This window comes from Zonotrichia albicollis, chromosome 18 (assembly GCF_047830755.1).
Source record: "Zonotrichia albicollis isolate bZonAlb1 chromosome 18, bZonAlb1.hap1, whole genome shotgun sequence".
Classification (NCBI taxonomy): domain Eukaryota; kingdom Metazoa; phylum Chordata; class Aves; order Passeriformes; family Passerellidae; genus Zonotrichia; species Zonotrichia albicollis.
This window is the reverse complement of record NC_133836.1, coordinates 12,145,356-12,171,582: the sequence shown is the minus strand read 5'-3', so window position 1 is coordinate 12,171,582 and position 26,227 is coordinate 12,145,356. Positions and strand designations below refer to the sequence as shown.

General features: G+C 45.5%; 1 protein-coding gene across 1 annotated transcript in view; it reads right to left on the bottom strand.

Moving 5' to 3' along the window:
* Window positions 1-25,903, bottom strand: part of FBXW8 (F-box and WD repeat domain containing 8) — a 67,593-nt gene extending 41,690 nt beyond the window's left edge. Inside the window, exons 1-4 of the mRNA XM_074554362.1 lie at window positions 25,558-25,903; window positions 21,639-21,743; window positions 15,956-16,120; window positions 15,627-15,715 (exon numbers count right to left, since the gene is read on the bottom strand). Of these exons, the coding sequence (XP_074410463.1) occupies window positions 15,627-15,715; window positions 15,956-16,120; window positions 21,639-21,743; window positions 25,558-25,845 (647 nt within the window). The 5' untranslated portion in view covers window positions 25,846-25,903. The remainder of the gene's footprint in view (window positions 1-15,626; window positions 15,716-15,955; window positions 16,121-21,638; window positions 21,744-25,557) is intronic.
* Between the last annotated feature and the right edge of the window lie 324 nt (window positions 25,904-26,227).

Sequence of the window (26,227 nt, the reverse complement as noted above, 5' to 3'; positions counted from 1 at the left end):
GCCCAGGGGGGTGGTGAAATCTGTCAGGCAGAGAGAGATGCACATTAATTGATCAGGAAGAGAGGGAAGCCTGTCCTTGTCACTGCCTCCTCTGACAGGGGAGCACCCAGGGAAATGAGAGCAGGGTGGGACACTTCTCCCTTTCTCTTTCTCTGCAAAAAAGGCCCAAACCTCTCTGAATCCTGCTTTCATTTCCAATTTACAGCAGCACAATCTAACAAGAACAGGCCAAGAAACATTTTCCCCAAAGCAAAATGTTTCATGATGGATTGGACAGAGAGCACAGATCAGATCACAACAAATCTCCTCAGTTTGCAAAACTAGAAAGGGCTCATTTTGCTTCAAAATCTGGATATAAACCACAACAGGACAGGTGATTGCAGGCCCCTTCAACAAGAGGCACACAATGTTTTGGAAGCATTTTAATTCTGAAGTGATTTTTGTTTCCTTATGTTAGGGTTGGCTGGGGTCGTGTTTTTGAGCTTCTCCTCACTGCCAAGAGCAGCAGATTCCTCCCAAGGGAAGCCAAAATTCTCTTGTCACTGAAAAGTGAGTTCCAGGGGAGACATAAAACACTGGCAGACTGGACAGAACTCATATTTGTTTTCATCTCTAAATAAACAAGGAAGAACAGCATCTCCTCCTAGTGTAGCTCTCACACAGTCCAGGCTGGAGATGTAAAAACAAAGACTGAGAGAAGAAGAAAATGGCAGAAGAGACCCAGGGCTGGATAATTCTCAGGGCACATTGCACCTGGCTTCTCTACACAGCCTGGAACACAAGGGATCCACCAAAAATAACAATGCATCGACTGCAATCCTGGAATTAGAGAAACAACATCACAGCACCACAGTAAATCCTTAAATTCATTTTATCTCAGAATTCAACCAAGTCAAAATTTCGTTTGAACCATTCTCTGCTCACAAAGAACCACCTGAGCCACCTCTGAGCCAAGCTCAACCTGGAGCAGCACCACCAAACACTTCTGGACACTGAGTTGAAATCAATTTGATGATGAAATAAATTCTGATGTGGTTTTGCTGGGAGGGTTTGGCAGGGTCTGCACCAGCCCACCCTGCAGCTTTCATCTCCTCACTCCTGCACTCCCTGGTGGATCAGCTCATGCTGGAGATTCCCACCCCTGTGCCATGGAGCCACAGTCCCTGCCAGGACCTGCAGGACACCAGAATTTGTCCCCAGAGAGCTCTAACACTGCCCAGCAATCCCTGAGAGCACCCTGTGCTCCTGCAGGGACACAGACCAGGGAGACTCCAGGAGAACCCTGCAAGAACCCACCAAAGCTCCCCCATGGCTGTCCAGAAATCCCAGCACAGAAATTCCTCAGGAAGGTTCCCAAGGCTTCCTGTATCCCTGTGGGATCTCAGCACCTCAGGACTGAGGTGCCGAGTCACCAAGAGCACCCTTGGGGGGCTCGGGAGTCCTGGAATGTTCCAGAAGTGTCTGGTGGCTGGACTTTGATCCTACACAGGAGACGACACCTGTATGAGGACAGGAGGATTTCACCGGGGTGAATGGTGAAGGGATTAGTTAGTTAGAGAGTGAAACACAGGGTTTAGGATTTCTGTACAGGGGGGTTTAGAGAAGTAAGATGGAGGAATTGGGGCGTGTCCTGTCCTTCTTCTTCTTCTCCTCCATCTTCTGTGGTGATGGTGGCACTTTGGGATTGGTCATTACTAAAAGTGCACTGGGCAATAAGGGTGAAAGGTATTGGGGAAAAATGATAAATATTGCACACGTAACTTTGGGTATAAAGATAGGTGACCGCCCGGAGGGGGGACAGTGTGCTCATGGCTGACTGCTGAGCAGAGCTCTGTCGGGCCAAGAGAAAATCTTTTAGATAAACAATTAATAAACACCGAGACCGAGAAAAGAACTGAAGCCTCTTCTCGTCCTTTGATACGCGGGCTGCCCCAAGGCCACCCCGGGCCTTTCCAGGCCATCCAAACAGCCGAAAACCGGACATATCCCTCCTCCCCTGTCGGATCTCAGGATCTCAGTCCTGAGATGCTGAGCCACCGAGACCACCTTGGGGGGCTCGGGAGTCCTGGAATGTTGCCAGAAGTGTCTGGTAGCTGGACTTTAACCCTACACAGGAGACGACACCTTTATGAAGATAAGAGGGCCTCACCAGGGTGAAGGGCGAAAAGATTAGCTAATTAGAGGGTGAGACACAGGGTTTAGGATTTATGTACAGGGGGGTTTAGAGGAGTAAGATGGAGGAATTGGGGTGTGTCCTGCCCTCCTTCTTCTTCCTCTCCTCCTCCATCTTCTTTGGCCACGGTGGCACCTTTGGATTGGTTATTACTGAGAGTACACCGAGTTATAAGAAGAAATGGTATTGGGGAAAAATGATAAATATTGTACACGTAACAATGGGTATAAAGATATGTGGCTGCCCGGGAGGGCAGACAGTGTGCCCATGGCTGACTGCTGAGCAGATCTTTGTTCGGCTGAAAGAACATCTTTTAGATAAACAATTAATAAACATAAAAACCGAAAGAAGAACTGAAGCCTCTTCTCGTCCTTCGATACGCGGGCTGTCCCAAGGCCACCCCGGGCCTTTCCAGGCCCTCCAAACAGCTGAAAACTGGACATATCCCTCCTCCCCCATTTCTCACCATTCCCATCCTTCCCAGGGCACTCCCACACAGCAGAGCTGAAGGATTGGGTGAGATGTTCCACAAGACCATGGTGGGATCATGAGTGGAGCTGCAGCCTGGGGAAATGGGAGACAGAAATCAGCTCCTCCACTGCCCATTTCCAGCGTGCACTGGGCCTGCACCAGGACTGAACTGGAAAAATTTCAAACACAGATGAATCCAATTCAGAAAGAAAAAAAATAATTTAATGCTGTTGTAAAGAGCACCACACTTTCAATTTGTAACCACAACAAAAGGCTTTTAAACTATTAAAGCACTGCCTTGCTGTAAAAAAAATAAAAAGGCTGCTTTATTGCAGATAATTGGCAAATCTGCCCTATCAACAGAGCTGGCTGGAGAGAGGAACACACTGCACTACTTCTAGATAATTTCAAGATTTCTATTCATTTCCCACCACAACTTTTACATTTTGCCCTGACATTTTCATTTGGATCACTCAATGAAATAACCCCAGATGCAAGTCCTGCCCAGGAACAAGCCCAGCACTCCAACCCCTCTCAGTTACTGAATTTTCTACCAAGATGGCAATGAAATGCCCACTTAACTTCCTGCTGGAATGAAAAAAACCCCAAACCAACTCAAAACTCCCTCCCTGTTTAATACAGCAATGATCCCATCCTGGTTGCTCTGACACCAAGAGCATTTCAGCTGCTTTCCCTGATGGGTGCCATGAGCTGATGAGTGCAGTGCAGTAAATCCTCCAACACCTGACACCACTGAGCAAACCCAACAACCCAAACCCAGAAACAACCCACATTACAGATCTCACCTGCTTCATTTCATTTAGAAAGGCTGTCCAAAGTCTTGCTCTCCTGAGCACAACAGGGAGCAACAAGAAGCCTGTTGCTCACAAAGCCAATTTCCCCCTCTCCTGATACCTTCCACCACACCACACCTGGCTCCCAGCTCTTTCTACTCACACATTTTTCCTTCTCTGATGTTCAACAGAGCCTCTCCACCCAAATAACTCAGCTTCTTTGATGGACTCACATTCCACTTTGCCCTTGTTCTTTGGAATATTTCAGTATAGACACATGAGAAGCAGCAGCAGAGAAGAGACAAGCTGCATTTTAGTAAATATACTAAATATATTAAATAATATGCTAAATATACTAAATAATATACTTCAAGCTGCATGAAGTAAATATACTTCTCCTCAACAAGCCCATTCTGTAATTCTGACCAGATATGGATCTACCTGTAAAAATTAGCCTGGATATTCAGGAATGATGCATCAAAACCTTGCTGAAGTGGAGCAACAATGGGTAGAATGCATATGGCTTAGAAAAACTGTGAGAAATTAAATTAATATACAATTAAAATATACCTATTCACTAAGCAAAAGCATTGTGACTACTTTTTTAGTGGCAGTAATGAGGAGGACATTTTGCTGTGCTCCCCAAATGAGTGAAAGCAGAAGGAGCTGGGGTTAAAAGCTGCTGCTGCCCCACGATGAATGTCTGGGAAGCAGGTGGTGGAGAGCAGAGCACATGTGGGAGGAAGCAGAGCTGGAGGCTGGCACAGCTCTAATGAAGTGGTGCTGAAGAGGCAGACGATTTCATAAGGAGAAAAACATCAGGAAACTGGTCAAAACACAGAATCTCATCTGAAAAAGCTCCACTGTGCTGGGTAGCAATAGCCAGAACAAATTTGGGGAAGAGGAGGAGGGGGAGGCTGATCCCTCTCCAGAGCCCCAGATGTCTTTATGGTTGCCTAATGACAATTATACTCAACCAATTAAGACACTGCTATCACAGTTGCATTGTTAGTAAGGCTTTGGCCCTGAGTGTTGATGGCTGTCTAATTAGTGTTTGTGCAAAGTACAACTGCAACTAATATATAAACTGACAAATACACAAAAGAAAAACTGTTAACAGGAACATTTTCCAAACATTCGAGACTCCGCTCATTCAGTCCGTGGCAGCAGCAAAGACAAACTGCTTTCCTTCATGGCTGGGGGACTGCTGGCACTGCAGAATTTCACTTCAAACCACAGGGTCAACAGGGCCCTTGCTGGGTTTCTGTTCAGACAGAATGCTGGTGCCACTCACTTTTGGTGCTGCCTCGAGCACACCCCTCCAGGGCAAGGCTTGCTGCACTAAATTGGGCTGGTCACCAAAGACTTCTGATAAAACCCACCAGAAACCAGTTCATGTTTTCCATATTTTCTCTAAAGAGTCTGTAGCAAGGAAAAGGAAGGAGAAAGAACCCCCTTTGTTTCACAGTCAGGTCTGATTTCCAGAAGGCAAAGTCTGTTCGGTTTCCAGATACCTGCGGTGATCAACAAACCAAAAAAACCCAACAACTTTGTTTCAGGCAGTCAGGGACCATCTGTTAATACTCAAAAGATCTTATTATGAAGTCCTTACAATGTCAGTGCATTTTATTGAAGTCAGTAGGAATTTTGCTGCAGTAACAGTCTCTGTTTAAGCAGATGCCTGTTGATAAGCAAGTAAAATAATGAGTATTTTGCATTGTCTTGCTCCAACAAGCACCTCAGAGCTTTCATCCTTATTCCACCACAAGCAACTCTCCAGTCCTTCCTGTGTTTAATTGAGGTATCAGCCAGTGCCCCCCTCAGCAGGCTCAAGAATAAGGCCCAATTAAAGATGCAAACCCAAGCCCAAACACCTTGAAATTGGTTCAGATTGACCCTGAGCTCCATCTTCTCTGCCAGGCTCAAATGAGACAGCGACAACTCAATATCCAGTTTCAAAACACCTCCCCATCAGAACCTTGGCATGTTGGGAGGTACCCCAATTACAATGAAAAACTCTGGAATTCTAGGGATTCTAGAACCTTCTTTGTACTCCTCTGAAGTGAGGGATGAGTGATGGACAGCTCAGAAACATCTACCACAGTGTGAGGAGCCTCAAAGACTGGAAAAGGTAAAAGTTCCCCATTCTCCCTGCATTGTCACTCTCAGGTATTTGGATTTTGCCAACTCTAACCAACAGGTAGCTTGGCTGAAGGATTCCTTAAGGAAGGGATTCAGGAAAAACTAATAGTAGCAGAAAAGAGCTACTTGACATGGCAGAAAGGAATATAAATAGAACACAATGGCCAAAAATAAAACACAAATGGAACAGAGAAGAGAAAATTTTCTATTGCATAGCAGAAAGCTACACCATAAAACACAAGGAAAAACAGATGGGGGTAAACCAAAACCAGAGTCTGAAACAATCCTAATGCTGGTAGAAAAATGTAGAGTAGAAAATTAATCTCCCTGATTTCATCCAAATGTACTTTTGGGCTGCTTGATATACGAGTGCAGCCATGAAAAATGTGACTAATGTGTCCCAAAATGGGTCTGGAAGCACTTTCAGATTTAGCATGTAGGAAATCCATTCTGAGCATCCTCGTGATCAGTTCCCAAACTCTTCTGCTGGGAACCCAACTTTCCAATTCACCAACCCACGCCCATCTGTGGACCCCTCACAAATATGGAGCTGCAGAGAGCTTCTACCTTCCTTTTTAGGGCTTTATTTAGGAAATTATCCCTCAAGAAAGTGGGTTAAGCTGCTGGAGTGTGTAGTTCTGCAGCTTAGCACTGTTATCTGTAACAAAATTAACATTTCACCATCCTCACTGCTTCTGCCTCACCTTCTATATTAAGTGCATGCAAATGTCATACCAAGGGAACAGAAACAAGCCAAAGGGTTGTACTGTAAGGAAAACATTTTAATGAACATTTATAAAAGCAGCAATTAGAAAAAGCTAACACTGTTTCCAGTAATTTGATTTTTAAGGCAAAAAAATCTCCCATCCCCTAGCTCAAGGTTCCAGTGGCTTGCATCAGCCCAGGCCCATTAATTAAAGCAGCTCTTCCACCAAGGAAACAAATTACTGTGGGTTCAGGAGAAAAAAAAAAAAATTATCTTTTCCATAAGAATTCAGGAGGCATTATGATGCAATCTGGGAAGGCTCTGCTCCATCAGCCCTGTCATGTCACAAAGGACAAAGCACAGATAAAACAGAGGCTCCAGTTGCAGCCAGAGGTGAGAAAACACCACTGGAGCATGCTGCAAATTGATCTGTTTGCTCTGCAAGGAACACAAACTGCAACAGGCTGCAAGCAGCAGAGAGGAGGGGCAGCACCTGAGCTCCAGGCACTGATGGTGACGGCCCAAAGAGTAAAAATGAAATCTTCAACAAGGTTAGTAGAAAGAAGGATGGGTTTGTGTGGCCTTACAAGCTCAAAATTACTGCTTGTGCCTGCAAAACCCAGAGGCAAACCAAGAGCTCCAGGCAGGTTGCAAAAGCAGCTTCCACAGAGTCAGATCAGGCTTCATAAATGAAAAAAAAAAACCCCAAACCAACTCAAAACTCCCTTCCTGTTTAATACAGCAATGATCCCATCCTGTTTGCTCTGACACCAATGGGTGCCATGAGCTGATGAGTGCAGAGCAGGTAAATCTTCAACACCTGACACCACTGAGCACACCCAACAACCCAACCCCACCCCGGCTTTCACCTGAAAGGTTTTATTCAGGAGCTGGCAGAAAAGGCAGCCTGGCTGTCACCAACACCACCTTACCTAAGCCCCTGCTCATCTGTCACCCTCTGAACTCAGGGTGTCATTGCCCTGCTCAGGGTGGAAAAAGGAGCCCTGACACTGCTCCTTAACAATGAGGAGAGTGAGTGAAGAGAGCACAAAAGGTCTGGGGAAGGTTGAAGGAAAAAGCAATTATTTTCACCTTCTGCTTTGTTTGATATCTTGGGAGGAGACAGAGAAACTATGAAAGTTGTGGCATCACAGAAATGAAATTTAGGCAATTAAACAAGGCAGGGGTTTATTCAGGCTGTTGGAAGTCTTCAGTTTGTTAACTTTGATTCATTTTCATTACTAATTAATATTTTGGTTTCCTCAGGTCTGCACACTGAATTAAGATGCAAGAGCTAATAATAAATACCTTGAGAATAACCCACAAGCCCTATAGCAAAAAATCCAAATTAGAGTTGACATGAAGTTTTAAAAAGTGCAGGAAAGCTTTTTCGAGCCTTTCGGGCTAGTTTCACACATCATTATGAAACTAAAGAGAGTGGCAAGCCCAGCTTCTAAAAAGTCATTTGCAGGTCACCTTTGAGCAGGAGCAAAGTGGAGTGGAAGGTGATGGAAGAGAACAAAGGAACTCACCATAAACGAGCAGCTATTTGTGTGCAGATGTTGCTCAAAATGAGTTAAACTGAAAGGCCCAAACTGTTTGTGAGAGCTCCCAGAATGAAGAACTGTATACAATCATGTCAGCATGAGAAATAAATATCCAGATTCCCCTAATAAACCACACAGGATATTCAGGAAGCTCTTCCTTAGTTTCTCATGGCCTTTATCAAGCATCATTTGGGGAAACATCACCTGTGCCAGGTGTGCCCCACCCTGAAAAGGGAGAAATGTGAATCTGCTGCTTTATCGAGGCAAGCAGCAGATGAATCTCACCAGTCCTAACTCCTCAAATCTCGAGGAAATTAGGCAGCACTTAGGGGGGACAGGAGGAAAACATCTGAAATTAAAATTTCAAGAGCAGCCAGGGCTGATTTCCCAGTCTGTAAGAGGTGCAGGAACTCCTCACAGCATCTGCTAAATCAGTTTGTGGCCAAGCTCTTCACTACCAGGCCACCACTCAGACATGCAAAACTGAAGAAAAAGATGATAGTTTATAGTTCTGGGTCTGGGAAGGGTGCTCTGACTCTGGTCTGACTCTTTTATTTTCAGAGCCATCACCAGCAGCAGTGAAGCCACAGTGCTTTTCCTGCAAGCATTAAAAAATTAACACATTCCCCTCAAAGCCCGCCTGGTGTGGTTTCAGGGGTGAGCTGTGAGGGGAGATGGGCACCAGCAGCACAAGGCAAGCTCACCCCAGGGCTCAAGACCAGCCACAGGTGAATATTTCAGAGCCAGTCAGGAGCAGCAGGCTCAGGATGTGCCATGGGATCCTCTGGAATGACAAGGTCAAACAAGGACCACATACAAGTTCTCAGATCACTTTGACCCAACCTCTGAAAAACAGGTAGCAAAAGGAAAAAAGGTAGCAAAAAAGTAGCAATTTTACTGTCTGAACGTGCATTTGCTTTAAAAAAACTCACATAAATCCAGATTTTGGTAAGAGAAAGTGAAGCAATGCAGGCATTCTGCACAGTAAATGACAGCATCAGGCTCAGGGAGCCTCATCACCAGCAGGAATTTCTAAAAGCCAAGCAAGCAGCTATATAATTGCTTTAAGTAAGCTCTGACTTCGGGCTGAAACTCCATTTGAATGGGGGATGAGGGGGAGAACATCATCCCTTTAGAGAGGATCCTTCGAGACGTGTAACTGTAGAAAGGCTGGCGAATCCAGCATTGATTGGGAGTGAGGTAACCACAAACACCGCTGGCTCAAATGAAAAGGGACTCAGGGGCTGACCCAGAAAACAAGCCTGGTAACCACCGGGATGAAATTTTAATGACAAACACAAGAAGCTCTGCGTGCAGGCCAGATTGAATTAGCTGATGTCAGGCAGCACAAAGGGGAGCTGCTCGCTGCCACCTCGGCTCCCAGCTCAGGTTGCACTCAATCAATCCCTGAAATTCTGCCATCTCCTGGCCTCAGCCTGGCCAGCAGCGTGGGGACAAGGGAGAGTGCATGGAATAGGAGCGTTTCTCTGCGTGTTTCTGTGCCTTTGCTTCCTTCACAGATTAATAAAGAGCTGCTCCTGAACCAGCTCACACTGTGCCTCTATAAATTACAGCTGCTGGTTTAAGTCACTCTGCCCACAACCTGTTCAAATTCCCTTTCAGAAAGACTAAAAAGCTCTACGGCAGCTAAAATAAAAATGATTCTACTTTGCAACAAAGTTTGAAGCAGGACAGGGAAGATGACAAGATGACCCCTAGTACAGCAGAGGTTCAAATCAATCAGTGACTCCAGGCTTGCTCCAAGATTCCCAAACACCACCAAGCCCAGCATTCCTGCTCTCTCCAACCAGAACTCCTCTCAGCCCAACTATAGCTTCATCTTGCTGCTGCCAGAAAAAAAAAAAGATGTTTCTATAAATACATCAGCAACAAAGGATTGCTAAGGAGAATCTCCATTTTTATTGGATCAGGGAGAAACAGTGACAAAAGATGAGGAAAAGGCTGAGGGAATTATGGCGCTGTCCTCAGGGTCCCCAGGCTGGAAAGCAGGGGCAGGGAGCAGAATGAAGGCCCATGACCCAAGGGGAAATGGTTGGCATCCTGCTGCAGACCTGGGGACACACCCCAGGCTGCTGAGGGAGGGGGGCAGAGCTCACCCCAACACTTCCCACCCTTGAGCTCAGCAATCCGTGAGCTGAGCTCAGTGATGCCCATCCAGGAGCTGGGCTGGAAGGAGGATCCAGGGAAATGCTGCCTGTTATGAGTAGAAAAGTTGCCCATTTTTTTAAAAGGTTTCAGAGTTCATAGGTTGGGTCAGTTGCTGCCAGAGTAGAGTTGTAACTGTTATTGTTGTACAACAACAAATTGTTGTAATCACCTGTCATTTTCATTAACTACTGTGACCGTGTTCACAGGGGTCTTAGGATGAGGGAAGAGATGAGGATCTGACTCCATGTTTCAGAAGGCTTGATTTTATTATATATATCATATTAAAACTATACTAAAAGAATAGGAGAAAGGATTTCATCTGAAGGCTGGCTAAGATAAGAACAGAAAAAGAAAGAATGATAACAAAGGCTTGTGGCTCAGACTCTCTGACCGAGCCAGCTCACTTTGATTGGCCATTAATTAGAAACAACCACGTGAGACCAATCACAGATGCACCTGTTGCATTCCACAGCAGCAGATAATCAATGTTTACATTTTGTTCCTGAGGCCTCTCAGCTTCTCAGGAGGAAAAATCCTAAGGAAAGGATTTTTCATAAAAGATGTCTGTGACAATCCACCTGTTATTGATGGCTGGGAATCCCCCTTTTGTCAGTGACACCCTGCTGCTTCCTGGAGGATGGCACCTGGATGGTGGAGAAGAGGATGTGAATCTGAAACTGAAAAACTGGCAAGCTCCTGATGGTCTTGTGAGGATGGAAGCCCCAGCTCTGCCTGCAGACCAGTGGACAAAGCTGCACTGTTCCTCCTCCTCTGTGCCACTCCTGGGAGCAGCAGCACTGTGAGTGCAAGCCCTCGGTTCTTCCCACCCGAGCTGATTTTTAATAAAGCCATTAAAAAGGACAAACATCTCCTGCCCTGTTTATTTCACTGCCCTGTCAGCCTGAACTCAGTGCCAGGCAAAGTTCTGGCACAGAACATCAGCAGGGCCAAGTGCAGGGTCCTACCCTGGGCCACCATCATCAGGGAATGCTGGAGGCTGCACAAGGTGGACAAAGCCCTGGGGGTGCGGGTGGCATCAGCTGGGCACCAACCAGCCCAGGTGTGCCCAGGTGTGCCCAGGTGTGCCCAGGTGTGCAAGGGGCCAAGGGCACCTGGGCTGTCCCAGGGCAAAGCTCTGGGCACTCCTGGGGCGCCTCCAATCCTCTGCCCAGTTCTGGGCCCCTCAAGACAAAAAGGACCTGGAGGGGCTGGAGCGTGCCCAGGGAAGGGGCTGGAGCACCAGCAGTGGAATTATGATCCAAAAACCTGCTCAAAACTGAGCAGCCCTGAGCAGAAATAGAAACTATTGGGAATAGAAAATATTCAGAATAGAAAATCTTTGGTTAATGCCCCACAATTCTGGATTAGCAGCACCAGGCCTTGCAAACTCACACATTCAGACACACAGGTCCCTCTGTAATCACTGATTATTCCCATGCAAAGCTGAGCACAGTGTTTGTGAAACAGGAGAGAGAATCATTAAATGTAACAGATAATTGATATTTATACTGAGAGGAGAATTGACTTTGTAAACCTCAGCTATTAAATTACTTCTTCAGCACTGAAAGAACACAACAGTTTGTTATTGATCACCAGATTCATTACACTGTTATGACAAATTTGAAAGCACAATGCCATTAAGTTCAATTTTATAAGCTGGGAGAGACAGGGGAGGGTTGTGGTTGGATTTTAAAAATAAAAACACAGCAAACAACAAAACCCCAACAAATTCCTCAATATCCTAAATACTTACCAAATGCACATAAAGTATTTCTCTGCACAATTTGCTGATGCCCTCTGAAGTTTTAGTTACAAATTGAAGTCTCCCTTGTTTGATATTTACCATTTACCAATTTAAGAGACCAACCAGAGTGAAGGACAAGCAGTAAACAGCAAAGGACATAACTTTTGTGTTCTAATGCTCTAAACTCTTCATTTACTAAGCAGGTAAATCCAAACAGCTGGATTTTAATTTCTTCATGTTGTTTTATCAAACACATGCTCACAGCTTCATAAAGAGATAATTCATTTTTCAGAGAAATTACTGGAAAGTCATTTAAGTGAACATCATTTTTTCCTAAAGTATACACACATGCAGATTTCCCTCAGTGGTCTCTTACCTGCTCACCTGTTTTCAGGTATCTGAATTATTTAATTGCATCACACCCCTGATGTAAATTCACCAAGAGAATCAGGAGATACTGGAGGAACTGGAGAACCAACATGAAAAGTGTGTGTGCAACTGTCAGGACCCAACTTCTTTAATACAACAAGCCAAAATATGGACTATTTGATTTAATATGCAGGATTCACAACCTGTGCTTATTAATACTTCAGAAATGTAATTTAATCTGCATAATTCCTATCTACTGCAGGTTTGGATATAAATACAAAAGAGAAAATGAAGGAAAAGAAGAGCTGGAGGTTTTGGCAGCAGCATGGAGAAAACTGGGTTTGCTGTCTGATAGTTTAGAGTCCTGCTCTCAGCTGTCCAAGAGTATTCAAAAGGATTTCCATGAATTAAGAGTTTTCCAGGCATCTTTCTTATAACCAGTCTGTGAATTTTGAAGTATTTTAGAAGCAGTTTCCTCAGTCCCACACCATTAACATGAAGTGCTACAATTACACATTTAACTCTGGTATGCCAAGGACAATGTAATAGTTTTATTCATACCATAATTTTTATTTACTCATGGCATTTCTGGAGGGTTACTAATTACTGAACCTGTGAAATTCAAACAGAACACAGGAAAGCCTCACACTTCCTGGGAGAATCACTGTAACCTCTTCTAAAAATTTGTGAGACTCTTAAAATTGTATTTAAGAGTATAAACCACATGAATAGATAACATTAAACCAAGGTCCAGAAAACTTCTATATTAGGAAAAGAGAAGTTCGAGTTTATCTATTCTGAGTGGGTTATTTTCCTCCCAGATTGTCTTTTAAGTAAGAATGGAGAAAAGTAACAGCCCTTCTAAAGTTATTTTTGTGCTGTGACAAGCTACCTTTGTGATTAAGAGATTTTTAGGAAAAAACATTAAAAAGGGGGATTTTTTTGGTAGATGTGTAAAATGTTTAATACATTCTGGGTGCTTCCAGAACAAAACAATAGATGGAGTTCATCAGAAAGCACCTGAGTTTTTACAGGGACTACTTGCACATGAGATAACTTTTGAATAGTTCCATAAAAATTTGAACTGCTGAGGTAAATTGTAGATAAACATCCTCATCAGTCACTTAAGGAACTGCAGGTGAATCCATTCTTAACAGAATTAAGGTTAATTAATTAAGCAACAAATAGGTGCTGCTTTTGAATTTATTAAAAGAAGCACCTGAGATTTCAGGTGGTGAAGGTGGAGTGAGCCCTACACCGACTGGTAAAGATGGAGTGGGCATTACACAGCCTGGTAGAGGTGGAAGGAGTATTACTCAGCCTGGTAAGGATGGTGCAAGCTTTACACACTCTATTAAAGGTGGAGTGAGCATTAGACACTCTGGTGAAGATAAAATGAGCATTACACATTCTATTGAAGGTGGAGTGGGCATTTCACAGCCTGGTAAAGGTAGAGTGGGAATTACACACTCTGGTAAGGATGGAGCAGGCACTACACACTGTTGCAGGTGCAATGGACATTACACATTCTGTAACACATGGAGTGAACATTACACACTATAAAAGGTGCAGTGGGCATTACACACTCTATAGAAGATGGAGCAACCTTTACACACTCTATAGAGGATGGAGGGGGCCTTACACACTACAGAAGATGGAGCAAGCTTTACACATTCTATAGAGGATGGAGGGAGCATTGCACACTCTATAGAAGGTGGACTGGACATTACACACTCTATAGAGGATGGAGTGGACATTACACACTATAGAAGATGGAGTGGGCATTACACACTCTATAGAAGGTGCAGTGGGCATTACACACTCTATAGAAGGTGGAGTGGGCACTACACACCCTACAGAGGATGGAGTGGGCATTACACACTCTACAGAGGATGGAGTGGGCATTACACACCCTATAGAAGGTGGAGTGGGCATTACACACTCTATAGAGGATGGAGTGGGCATTACACACTCTATGGAAGGTGCAGTGGGCATTACACACTCTACAGAGGATGGAGTGGGCATTACACACTCTATAGGGGGTGGACTGGACATTACACACTCTATAGAAGGTGGAGTGGACATTACACACTCTATAGGAGGTGGAGTGGGCATTACACACTCTATAGAAGGTGGAGTGGGCATTACACACTCTATAGAAGGTGGAGTGGGCATTACACACTCTATAGGAGGTGGAGTGGGCATTACACACTCTATAGAAGGTGGAGTGGACATTACACACTCTATAGAAGGTGGAGTGGACATTACACACTCTATAGAGGATGGAGTGGGCATTACACACTCTACAGAGGATGGAGTGGGCATTACACACCCTATGGAAGGTGCAGTGGGCATTACACACCCTACAGAAGATGAAGTGGGCATTACACACCCTATAGAAAGTGGAGTGGGCATTACACACCCTATAGAAGATGGAGTGGGCATTACACACTCTATAGAAGATGGAGTGGACATTACACACTCTACAGAGGATGGAGTGGGCATTACACACCCTACAGAAGATGGAGTGGGCATTACACACTCTACAGAGGATGGAGTGGGCATTACACACTCTATGGAAGGTGCAGTGGGCATTACACACTCTATGGAAGGTGGAGTGGGCATTACACACTCTATAGAGGATGGAGTGGGCATTACACACCCTACAGAAGGTGGAGTGGGCATTACACACTCTACAGAGGATGGAGTAGGCATTACACACTCTATAGAGGATGGAGTGGGCATTACACACCCTATAGAAGGTGCAGTGGGCATTACACACCCTACAGAGGATGGAGTGGGCATTACACACACTATAGAAGATGGAGTGGGCATTACACACCCTATAGAGGTTGGAGTGGGCATTACACACTCTATAGAGGATGGAGTGGGCATTACACACTCTATGGAAGGTGCAGTGGGCAGTGCACATTTATGGAAGATGCAGTGGGCAGTGCACACTCTGTGGAAGGTGCAGTGGGCAGTGCACATTCTATAGGAGGTGGAGTGGGCATTACACACTCTATAGGAGGTGCAGTGGGCATTACACACTCTGTGGAAGGTGCAGTGAGCACTGCAGACCCTGGTGCAGCTGCAGTGGGCAGTGCACACTCTATGGAAGGTGCAGTGGGCATTACACACTCTATGGAAGGTGCAGTGGGCAGTGCACACTCTGTGGAAGGTGCAGTGGGCATTACACACTCTCTGGAAGATGCAGTGGGCAGTGCACACTCTATGGAAGGTGCAGTGGGCATTACACAATCTATGGAAGATGCAGTGGGCATTACACACTCTATGGAATGTGCAGTGGGCATTACACACTCTGTGGAAGGTGCAGTGGGCATTACACACTCTATGGAAGGTGCAGTGGGCAGTGCACACTCTATGGAAGGTGCAGTGGGCATTACACACTCTATGGAAGATGCAGTGGGCAGTGCACACTCTATGGAAGGTGCAGAGGGCAGTGCCAGCCCCGTGCAGCCGCAGAGGGCAGTGCCAGCCCCGTGCTCACCCCGCCATGACCACGCCGTCGCAGCAGTGGACGTCGCACAGGACACGGCCGGGCTCGTAGTGCAGCTGGCTCACGGCACCCACACGGTTCTGCAGAGAGACACAGGCTGGGTGTTCCCATTCCTTTATCCACCAAAACCTGCTGCTGGCAAACCCCCAGCTTTGCTACTGCTACCCCAAAACCCCCCAGCAGCTTTCAACTGGGAAAGAGAAGCTGCAGAAATCAGCACCAACTCTCCTCTTCCACATGCTCTAAGCAGGTTCCCAATTTTCCCCATTCCAATTTTTCCCCATTCCAATTTTCCCCCAATTCCTTCATTTCCCTCTCACCTTCCAGTTGGTTTTCAGCATGTGCTCTCTGGCTCTGCAGTTTTTGAGGGCGAGTTTCCAGCAGGAATGGTCAGAGATGCTCATGTCCAACAGGTATCCCTCCTCCTGGCACAGCTGGTACCACAACACTTCATCTTCTGCAAGGATTTTCCATGTCCTGCTGACCTAGAAATCAATGTTTATACATGGATCTCTCATAAATGGATAAGGAAAAATGAGATTTTATATTTCAGATACTATTTAATATTTCATATTAAGGTAGAAATTAATACAAGAGATATTATTAATATTAATAAATTAATATGAAAGTCTTATTTTAACAAATATATTTGTTCAATCTTTATACACCTGAGTGTATAAAAACCCCAGATTTTTAACAAAAGGCTTGTTTTCTGTGGTTTCTTCAGGAAATAAATGAGTTTATACTCCACTGAAACTCCACATAACATAGACAGCAGTTTAGTGGCCACACTGTCAACCTGAAATATCAGTGACTGGAAAATTTTGACAGGAAAAGCAGCAAGAAAACAATTAAGAGAGAATTGTGAGCTTAGAGCAAAAATATGAATATATTTTCATATTTGTAGCTAAGAAACCCTCTCAGATCACAGCACCACATCTCTGAAGTCCCACTGACAATGCCTGATTAGGGGTATGACATTAGTGATTTATAACCTATTGTATTACAGTATGCATAAATAGGAATGAATTATTAAGTTTTTCAAGCAGCCTCAAGTTGCTGCCCATTCCAGAGAGAACAGCTTCATCACAATCAATTGTGGGCTCAGAATTAAAGATTCAAGAGGTAAGAGCCAACTTAAGTAGCTTTTTTTTTTTTTCCTCTGTAATTCTTAATTTAAAAAAACAGATGTAACCAATGAAAGCCACGACTGGTGAAAGCAGCAATCAATTGTGCTCTGGTTCTAAAAAGATTAAAAGAACCTTCTGAGACTGACATCATTTTTAGTAAGTTACAATTAAGCATCTAATGTTCATTTCAGTCCCCAGATTATGCCAAGAATCCAAGCCTCACATGGACACAAACTCCCCCAGGACCATCTCTTTATATTTATTTGCCATTTTTTCCACAGTGACACACACATAGAAAATGTTTAATATGATGAAAGAAGGGGTGATCTGAGTAACCTGCAAGTGTTTTCAAGGTTTGAGAGCTACAGAGAAAAGCAATGCTCAAATAGGAATATCCAAAAGCAGCAAAATGAACATTCTGGATCACCCAGAGCCCTCAGAGCAAAGTGGCAGAGGGAGACAATCCCTGTCCATCCTCTGACAAAGGAAACAACCTGCACAGGGCAAGAAAAATGCCCTGAAATGACAGAACCAGCACTGAGGCTGCTCCAGCAACACACAGCACCCTGCAATCCAAGTGCTGAGCGCTCCTGTCCCTGGAGGGACACACTCAGCACTTCAAAAGCACCAAAGAGAGGCAATCCCAAACCCAAACCATCAGGAATTTGCTCTCCATTTGATTTAAAAGTAGGATAAATATCTGTGTTATTGCTCCAAGAACACAAAAAAAAAACAAAACCCCAAAGCAGCTTTCTGCTGACACACCAGAAGAGCAGCTGTGGTGCAGGAGTGGAGCCCCCCAGGCAGAACCTCTGCCCCCTCCCCAAACAGCAGCAACATTTTCCTGACAGGGACAGGCTGAGCACACGCACAGGGAAGCACAGCCAAACCAGGCCAGCTCTTGCCTTGCTTTCCAAAAGAAAAATCAAAAATAAACACACACCTTTCAGCCTGCCAAAACAGACAATATCGCACAGACCTTTCAAGTTTCAAGGTCTTAAAAGCATTTTATAAAGACAGTAAAACAAAAGAAAAGGGGGGGGGGGAGCTACATAAAATTCTGCCTGCCTTTTCAACTTTCAGGGGGAATAAAGATCCTATCCTATCCTGATTTTTTTTCAATCAAATTACAGTGAACCCTGCTGCTTTACAAGCCTGAATTTCCAAAGGGTCCCTAACCCAGCCTTTCCTTACAGCCCCAAACTCACATGCCAATCCCTTGTAAAACCCCACTGAGCGAGGCTCAGCTGCACGAAATCACTAATAAAGAGTCTCAAGCATTTCACTTTACAGCACCACTGTGAGCTGCAGCATTAAAACCAGCCATTGGCTTCAAGTCAGCTTGATTAGATCTGCTTGACTTGGAGTTTCAGGTGAGGCCCCAAAAGCCAGGGCATTATGGCTTTATTTACATGCACCCAAAAGCTGGGTGCTGGAGAGCAGCTGAGATGTGCAAAGCTCTTGTTAAAACTCTTTCCAAATCTAAACTGAACAGAAACTCCAGCAAGGATCAATGACAACATCTTACAGACTTGTTTATAGATTTGGAGTCCTGAATTTAATTTTGTCTTCAGCGTTCCTATTATCTTTTTACAACTGCTCTCAGCAAAGAAAGTTTGGGTTCCCTTGAGCTCCACAGAGGGACAGTTTTATATTTTATAGTTCAGCAAGTAATAATGTTCTGAAGGACTTCAAAAGCTTTTGCTGACACAGGCTTTGCTATTTGGTTTTGCCTCTGGGGGATATTTTTCCCCCTAAAAAACCCCACCTCTTCCATCAAATCCAAAATTTCTTCTAATCCCATCTAAATCAACTGGCTCAAATCCTAATGAAGGTTTATTCATCCCTCTGCATCTGATAATGGTTTTTATTTCACTAGGTTTATTTTCTTCCCCAGACACACAAAGGCAGAGTCAAGGCTCATTTGCTGGGACCAGGGGCCTCAATTAGAACTCGCTGGACTTTGAGCTCAGTACAAGAAACAGTGCCAAGTGTTTCATCCAAAGCCATTCTGATGGAAGCTGCTCATCTTTTCTGCTCACAGCCCTGAGCACAAAATGGTTTGGCCTGGAAGGGACCTTAAAGACCACCCAGTGTCACCCCTGCCATGGCCAGGGACACCTCCCACTGTCCCAGGCTGCTCCAGCCCTGTCCAACCTGGCCTGGGACATTCCCAGGGATCCAGCTGAAATTCTTGATTTATGCATGACAATTCATTCAAAATTCCTAGAAACAGTCTCCCTTGCCCTAGATACATACACAATTCCTGTGTTGGTAAACACTCCTAAGCCTTCTCTAAGATGAAAACCTAACAGGTCAAAGGAATTTCCCACAGAAACAAAACTGCCAAAATTCAGTGTTGCTGAATTCAAACACATCCCCTCATCACCAAGCTGAACCATAAAGGCCAGGTCTCCAAGCCATACAATTATAAAATAAATGTATTTACAGTATCAGCCCTAAATCACACAAGGACACTTCAGTTTGTGACATTTGTGGTGTTGGGATTGTTTTCCTTTCCCTCTACACCCTGACCAGGAGGAAGGAGTGACTGTCCCCAAACCTGTAACAGCCACAGGAGTCATTCATGGTACAGATATTTCTGCCAATGGTCAGAACACAATCAGAAAGTGCTCACAGGACAGAATTCTGCCTTACCCTGGCCTGTTCTGTGCTACATGAAGCCCTGGATACTTTCCTCCTTGAATTCCAAACGTGGGATATCAACAGGGACTGGTGTGGTGGATGCTGCTGAATGTCACCCCCCTACTGCAGACCCAGCAGAGCTCAGGCTCTGAGGAGCTGAGCTTTATTTATTTACAGACTCCTGTACTTCCAGTGCCACACAGACAGGCTGTGCTTTACACTACTAATTCCAAAAATCAGAGAAAAGCTGTGGGGGAGCAAGGGAGAGGGAAATATCAAGGTGAAATTCAAGTTCTCCAGACAGTCTGTGGTGTGATTAAATCTCAGAGAGGCTCTGCAGTCAGGCTCCTTTCCTGTTAGCTGGTTACCAATTTGGCATAAAGAACCAAGCAAACAGGTTTTCTCCAAAGGCACTCACGTGAATCATGATGCCAATTCCACCAACTGGCCCAATTTCACTGAAATCCCAAGGCACCTTCATAAAAAAAAACCTTTCTAGGATAACACCATAAAGCAGCAGGGTTTTCCATGGAACAGAAGAGGGCTCCCCCCCTTCAAAAACAAAACCACCAGGAGAAAAATGAAAATGCTATTTATTTTTATGGCTCTGCTTTTTATTTGAACAGTTAAAAAGAAGCCAGCTCTGCACTGGATATTCATCTGATTGGGAAAGCCCTGTGAAACACTGGGCACTCGCTCAGCTGCCACAAAGGAACAGTGACTTGGGAACAGGAGAATGAGAAATGTGGAAAACTGTCTCTGTTAAAACACATCTTATGAGAACAGGTTCAAGCTAAAAAGCAAAGTGGAGAGAAATCCAGTGCAGCCCTAAGCACAGGGAAAAGGAGCAGCCTTAGCAGCCAATCTTTTTACTATGCCATGAGGTAAAGTGATCATGCCTAAGGAGGGGGAAAAAGAGAAAAACCTTAAACTAATCCACTTCAAAAATGCAACCCTGTTCCATGCCATGGGCTGTGGCCTTTACTGATGGCATATCTCAACCCCAAGGGACAGAAACTTGAGCACATCTGAAAACTTCCCTGTCCTGGACAGCACCAAAAAATAATCTTAGAGAATTTTCCCCTCTGCAAGAGCAGCCCTGCACAAGGAATTAATTTTCTTTAAACAGTCCCTGTCCCTAAAAGGCATTAGCAACTCAAAGATTTAAGCAATAACCACTTGTAGCTATTTAACACTACAGCACACTCACACTGAACATTAAAAGCCCAATTTCCTTTCAATGCCTGGACCATCTGCAGAATATTTAAGTTCAGCCATCCTCAACACACCCTGTCTGTCACTTCTCAGTTTTCACACAGTAACATTTTTCTCTTCCACTCAAACCATGCCCTGGACTGTTTGTAACACAAAGAATGGTTCAGATTGGGTTTTTGTGAGGTTGCAAGATGAGCTCTGTATGTGAAAGTTAATGACCACCAGCCTGGAACCCTAAACAGTGGCCACAGGAGAAGATGGAATTATATCCACAATATTCTGCTTGATTCCACTGGGTAATCAGCACTTGCCAATTAAGTTGGCTTTGAAGACTCATTGAGAGAGGAGCTTCATCATTCAGTGTGTGAAGAAAGGAAATAAAGAGGCCCAACAGTGTGGGCTGAACAACCCTGAGTAGAATGAGGTGAGAGTGAGTGTTTCAGTAAAGTTCTGGAAGAGACAGGGAGTTTACAACTACACGTAAATTAAGGACCATGCCTGAGTACAGACTGCTGAGAGCATCATCTGAAAGTGTCAGAAAAGAAAAATATAAACCCCTTGCAGGGGTGGGGAGAGGAAATCAGAGTCATTTAAGAATTCAGCCTCACAGACAAAAAGTTACTCCAAAGTCTGTGGTTCAATCCCATGCTGGAAACTGGGAGGAGCAGCTCTTGCCATGCCCTCAGCACTGCCAAGTGCTGAGTCCTAAACACTGAATCAAAAATGCTTCAAAACACTCATTCAAATCAAAATATCTCTGCACTATTTATTTTCAATTCTAAGGCTTTGCTGCTGCCCAAGCCACAGATGTTTTATTTAACTCTGCTCAAGTGCAGCTGTAAATCCAGCTCATGTACCATCACATTTCCAATATCCAGCTCTGGAACTGCCTCCTGTGAGTGAAAGCACAACCAGCTGAGTTCCTTGGTAAAGAAGGTCGAGGTGCCTGGCTTTTCACTATTTCTGCCAGTTTTTAGTGGAATCAAAGCAGCAAACTGGCAGCAGCACTCACCTGAGCACACCTGCCCAGCTCAGCCTTGCCCAGGTACTGGAATATCTTCAGTGCCAGCTCGTAAGGGAGCTGCACGTCGAAAAAAGGAACCTCATTGATTTCATTCTGGGAAGGAAAAAGGAGAAAATAATTGGTGAGGCTGGTTTAACACACAGCTTGACAGCAGGAGAAGTTACCATGGTATGGAGAAGGAATGGTGTGTCCTCAGGGCCACCACAGCTCCATGAAAATATCAGTTTTTCTGCCCCTCCCTTCTTTCATGGCCCTTTAAAGGGCAGAGAAAGGCAGGACACAAGTTCTAGTGAAACAGTTTGGCTAAAGTGCCCAAAAAACCCAATAAATGATCACTTTGAAGACATATGCCCATTATTAATTTCACCAGCAAGATTTCAATCTATCTCAATCTATTTTCCACCTATGACAGAAAAATGAACAAATATTTTAAATAAAACTGAATGGAGATAATGTTGGTTTCTTTCATTACTAATATAAAAATGCATTTTTAACATGAAATGTTCCTCCTTTAACTAATTGAGCATCTCAAACAGAAAACTGAAGCCAAATCCATCAATTTAAGCTAACAGCTAAATGCAGCACATAGATTTTTCCTAGATGTATTCTGTTTGGTTTAATGACATAATTATTGCATCTTCTTTATGCAGTTATCACAACAAGATTTATCTTTGCTGTTATCCTGTCTAGATATTCAAAATTTTTATACTCTATAATAGAGAAAGAGTTTAATCAGCTAATTCTATTTCTATAACATATAATTTCTATAATATATAACTATTTCTATAATATATAACTATTTCTATGTGACCAGTTTTGCTCTGTGGTGTTTTCTCTGGTTTCTGTCACCCCACAGGTGCTCCTGATCACTGCCCATCAATCCTCATGCACAAAATCAGCTGCTCAGTTAAAATCCATCTCCACTGTTTGCCTTCAGAAGCTCAGGATCATCTCCTGGGGACTTTGGTCTTTGTTTCTTTGAAGGTCTGGTACCTTTGTTTCTTTGCAGGTCTCCCCTACAGCTTCTCATTCAAATCTGGGCCATTTCCAGTAGAATAGAAGGGATATTCTGGGTTTATTTAAAGCAGTTACTCAGGGAAATGCCAATACAATGTGGTGGTGTGGTTTTTAAAGGATAAGACACACTAAGGACAAGACAACCTAAACACAGGCAAGTGTTAAGGGCATGGGCAATGCTCCCATCAGGTCTTTTAGCAACAAAACATCATTTCACACACGCTGGAACCTCCCACTTGATCTGAAGTTCCTTAGAGCAGGAGCTGCAGCCAGCCCTGCTGCTGCCCTCCCTCCTCACCCCCAATTTCCCCGCACAAGCTGCTCCTGGTCCCTGCCCCCTCCGCAGGATCTGTTTTGCTTTGGAGCGCTGTAAATCCCAGCCGTGCCCAGCGGGGACACCCAAGGAAAGCACAAAGGGAAGCTCTCCTTGGCTCCGAGCTGGCCAGGAGCGATCCTGCTCCCGAGCCTCCGGGCAAGGGCTGTGAGCTCCGGGCTAAGGCAGCACCACGGTTGAGCTCCTTCCAAACTGGGCTTGACTCGTGTGCAAGAGCAGAGCTGGGCTGGCTGGGGGCACACTGGGGTCTCACTGCAAGGAATCAGGGCTGCAGGCACAGCAGGGCTCACACAGGGCTCAGCACCAACAGAGGAAAGGAGGGGAAAAGAGTAAAAAACTTCCAGGGATCCTGTGCCAGCCCCCTCCCAGGGAACAATTCCCAATTCCCATCCATCCCTGCCCTCTGGCTGTGGGAGCATACACCCTCTCAGAGAACAATTTCTGCCCAATATCCCATCCATCCCTGCCTTCTGGCAGGGAAGGCCATTCCCTGCAAGGGAACAATCCCTGATTCCCAATTTCCCATCCAGCCCTGCCCTTCTGGCAGGTGGAGGCCACTCCCTGCAAGGGAACAATCCCTGATTCCCAATATCCCATCCATACCTGCCCTCTGGCACTGGGAGCCATTCCCTGTGTGCTGTCCCTCCATCCCTTGTCCCCAGTCCCTCTCCAGCTCTCCTGGAGCCCCTTCAGGCCCTGCCAGGGGCTCTGAGCTCTCCCTGGAGCCTTCTCCTCTCCAGGTGAGCACCCCCAGCTCTCCCAACCTGCACAGGCTTTTTATAATCTGAGCTGCACAAGGATTCATACCCTGCTTCAAATAACCCAGAAGTGCCTTTTTTTTCTGCTTTGGTGCTGCAAAGGGTCCAAGTTTAAATGAAGAGGAGCTGTAGAAGAAACCTACAAAGAAGCAAAGGAATGGGGGTTAGGAAGTGCCAAGAGGGGATGATCCTGATGTAGGATCTGTCTGAGGTTCTGGAAGCACAGCACAAATTCAAACTGATTCCATTCTGTGAAAAACGCCAATCACTTGTTTTTAAAATTTAAAAAGTTTAATAGTAATAAAATGTTATAAAATAGTTGATGTTATAAAATAGTATAAAATAGTTACAAAAATAGTAATACAATTAGAGTAATAATAATTTGGACAATTTGAATTAGGACAATATGAGACAATAGAGGCAAAGAGTTACAGACATTCTGGGTACCTTTTCTGGGCAGCACGAGCCCCAAAAAGGACACGGTTAACAAAGGATTAACCCTTAAAAGCAACAGCTTGTTGTATATTCCTACACCTCATCCATGATGCATAAATTCCATTCAAACACAGGGTTCTGTCTGGGCACTGTCAATTTCTTCCCCTTAATCCTAACAGCACCTTCGAGGTAGGAAGAAGTTCATTTCTTCTGATAAGAGGGCAATAAATTCTTTTCCTCTGAAAGATTCAGGTGTCTGGGGCTGCTATCTCGCTGCGAGTCCTTTCTTTAAAACAAGTATCTTACATAGCATAGTTTCTATTTTAACATATTTTTTTTATAACCCAAAACTATATTTAACACACTACTTAAGACAATGAATACAGCATTACTTTCTAACACAACACATAGAACATTCATTTTAATATTTGTGAAAAGCCAATCATAAAACAGGCATTTTTCACACATTCTAATGCAATCCTAACATTAGGGGCACAGCCAGGTCTTCCCACACCCCAAAAATTCCTGCAGCCTGTCCTCAGCACAAGGAAGCAGGGATGCTAAGTCAGCACCAGTCCGTCTAAAAGTCTACTGGAATGAGTCCAAAACTCAAATACAACCAGCCCCTCTGAGACAGATTCGGGCTCCTGTGTGCTAATGGAGCACTAATTCTGTAAAATGGATTAATTTGTGCCTTGCAGACAGAAATTTAATCTGTTCCTTTTAATTTTTTTAAGCAAAGAGTAATTAGTCATAGTGAGGTTAGAGAGAACCAAGAAAATTGGTTTCCCCCTTAGTTTTCCTATACTGTAAATAACATCTCTATGGCATTTAGAGGATTTACCAAAGTAACTTTTATCTGGTTCAGAACTGTATTTAAGACTATTTCCAAATTACCCCCTTTACTTAAAGAATTAAACTTGTTTTCTCACTATGCTGCTGTGTCACAAGGCAGGATATCCTTAATTACTGCACTCACATCAAATGCCTGAGTAAACAACAAAAAATCTTAAAAGAAAAAAGATATTATTTCATAGAATCATGGCATATCTCGAGTTGGAAAGGACCCTCGAGGATTACCGAGCCCCGCCTAGGACACCCCAACAATCCCACCCCGTGCCATTACACAGGACAGGCGGATTCTGAAGGGTTAAAACTTTGTAAACGGATGTATATTCAGAAGATGAGGTTATAAACAAGCACACAGGAACACAAATTTAAGGTCCCCTTTGCTCGCCGCTCCCCGCGGCCCCTCAGCCGAGCTCTCTCGGTGCTCCGGTACCGGCCCCACCGCGACCCCGCCCGGGGCCCGGCCCGTCCCCGCCGCAGCCCCAGGGCCGCCCCCGGCCCCGCGCAGCCCTACCAGGTCTCGGATCAGCTGCCCCAGCAGATCGTCCCCATCTCCGGGATCCCCATCCGCGGGTTCCCCGGCGGGCCGGGCGGGCGCCGGGCTGCGGCGGGCCGGGGCGCTGCCGGCCAGCAGCCCGCGGGCCAGCGCCAGGTACCCGGGCTCGGCCGGAGGCTCCCGCGGGCTCTCTCCCGGCCTCTCCGGCGGCTCCTGAGGGGGCTCATCCCGCCGCCGCCGCTTCGCGCCACCGGCCCGCTCCTCTCGCCGCCGGGGCCTCTCCCGCTCCGCCGGCACCGCGGCCATGGCGGCGGGGCCGGCCCGGCGCGGCACGGAAACCGCGCCCCGCGCCCGCGCGTTCCGCCGCCACAAGGTTCCGCCGCCGCTGCCGGGACCGGGGCCGGTGCCTGGGAATGGAGCCGGTGTTGGGGTTGGGGCCGTCGTTTTGTGGTCCCCACACGAAGGCGGACGGTCTCCACACGAGGGCCCAGCCTGGCTCTGGAGAGCCGCAGGCGGCCCAGCGGGGCCGGGGGACGGCAGGATCGGTTTGGGCTCCGGGCGCCGCTGGGGGCCCTCAGCCCCTTCACAGCCATGGCCGGGGATAGAGCAGGGTCCCGCTGGGAGTCCTCAACTCCCTCACAGCCATGGCCGGGGACAGGGCAGGGTCCCGCTGGGAGCTCTCAGCCCC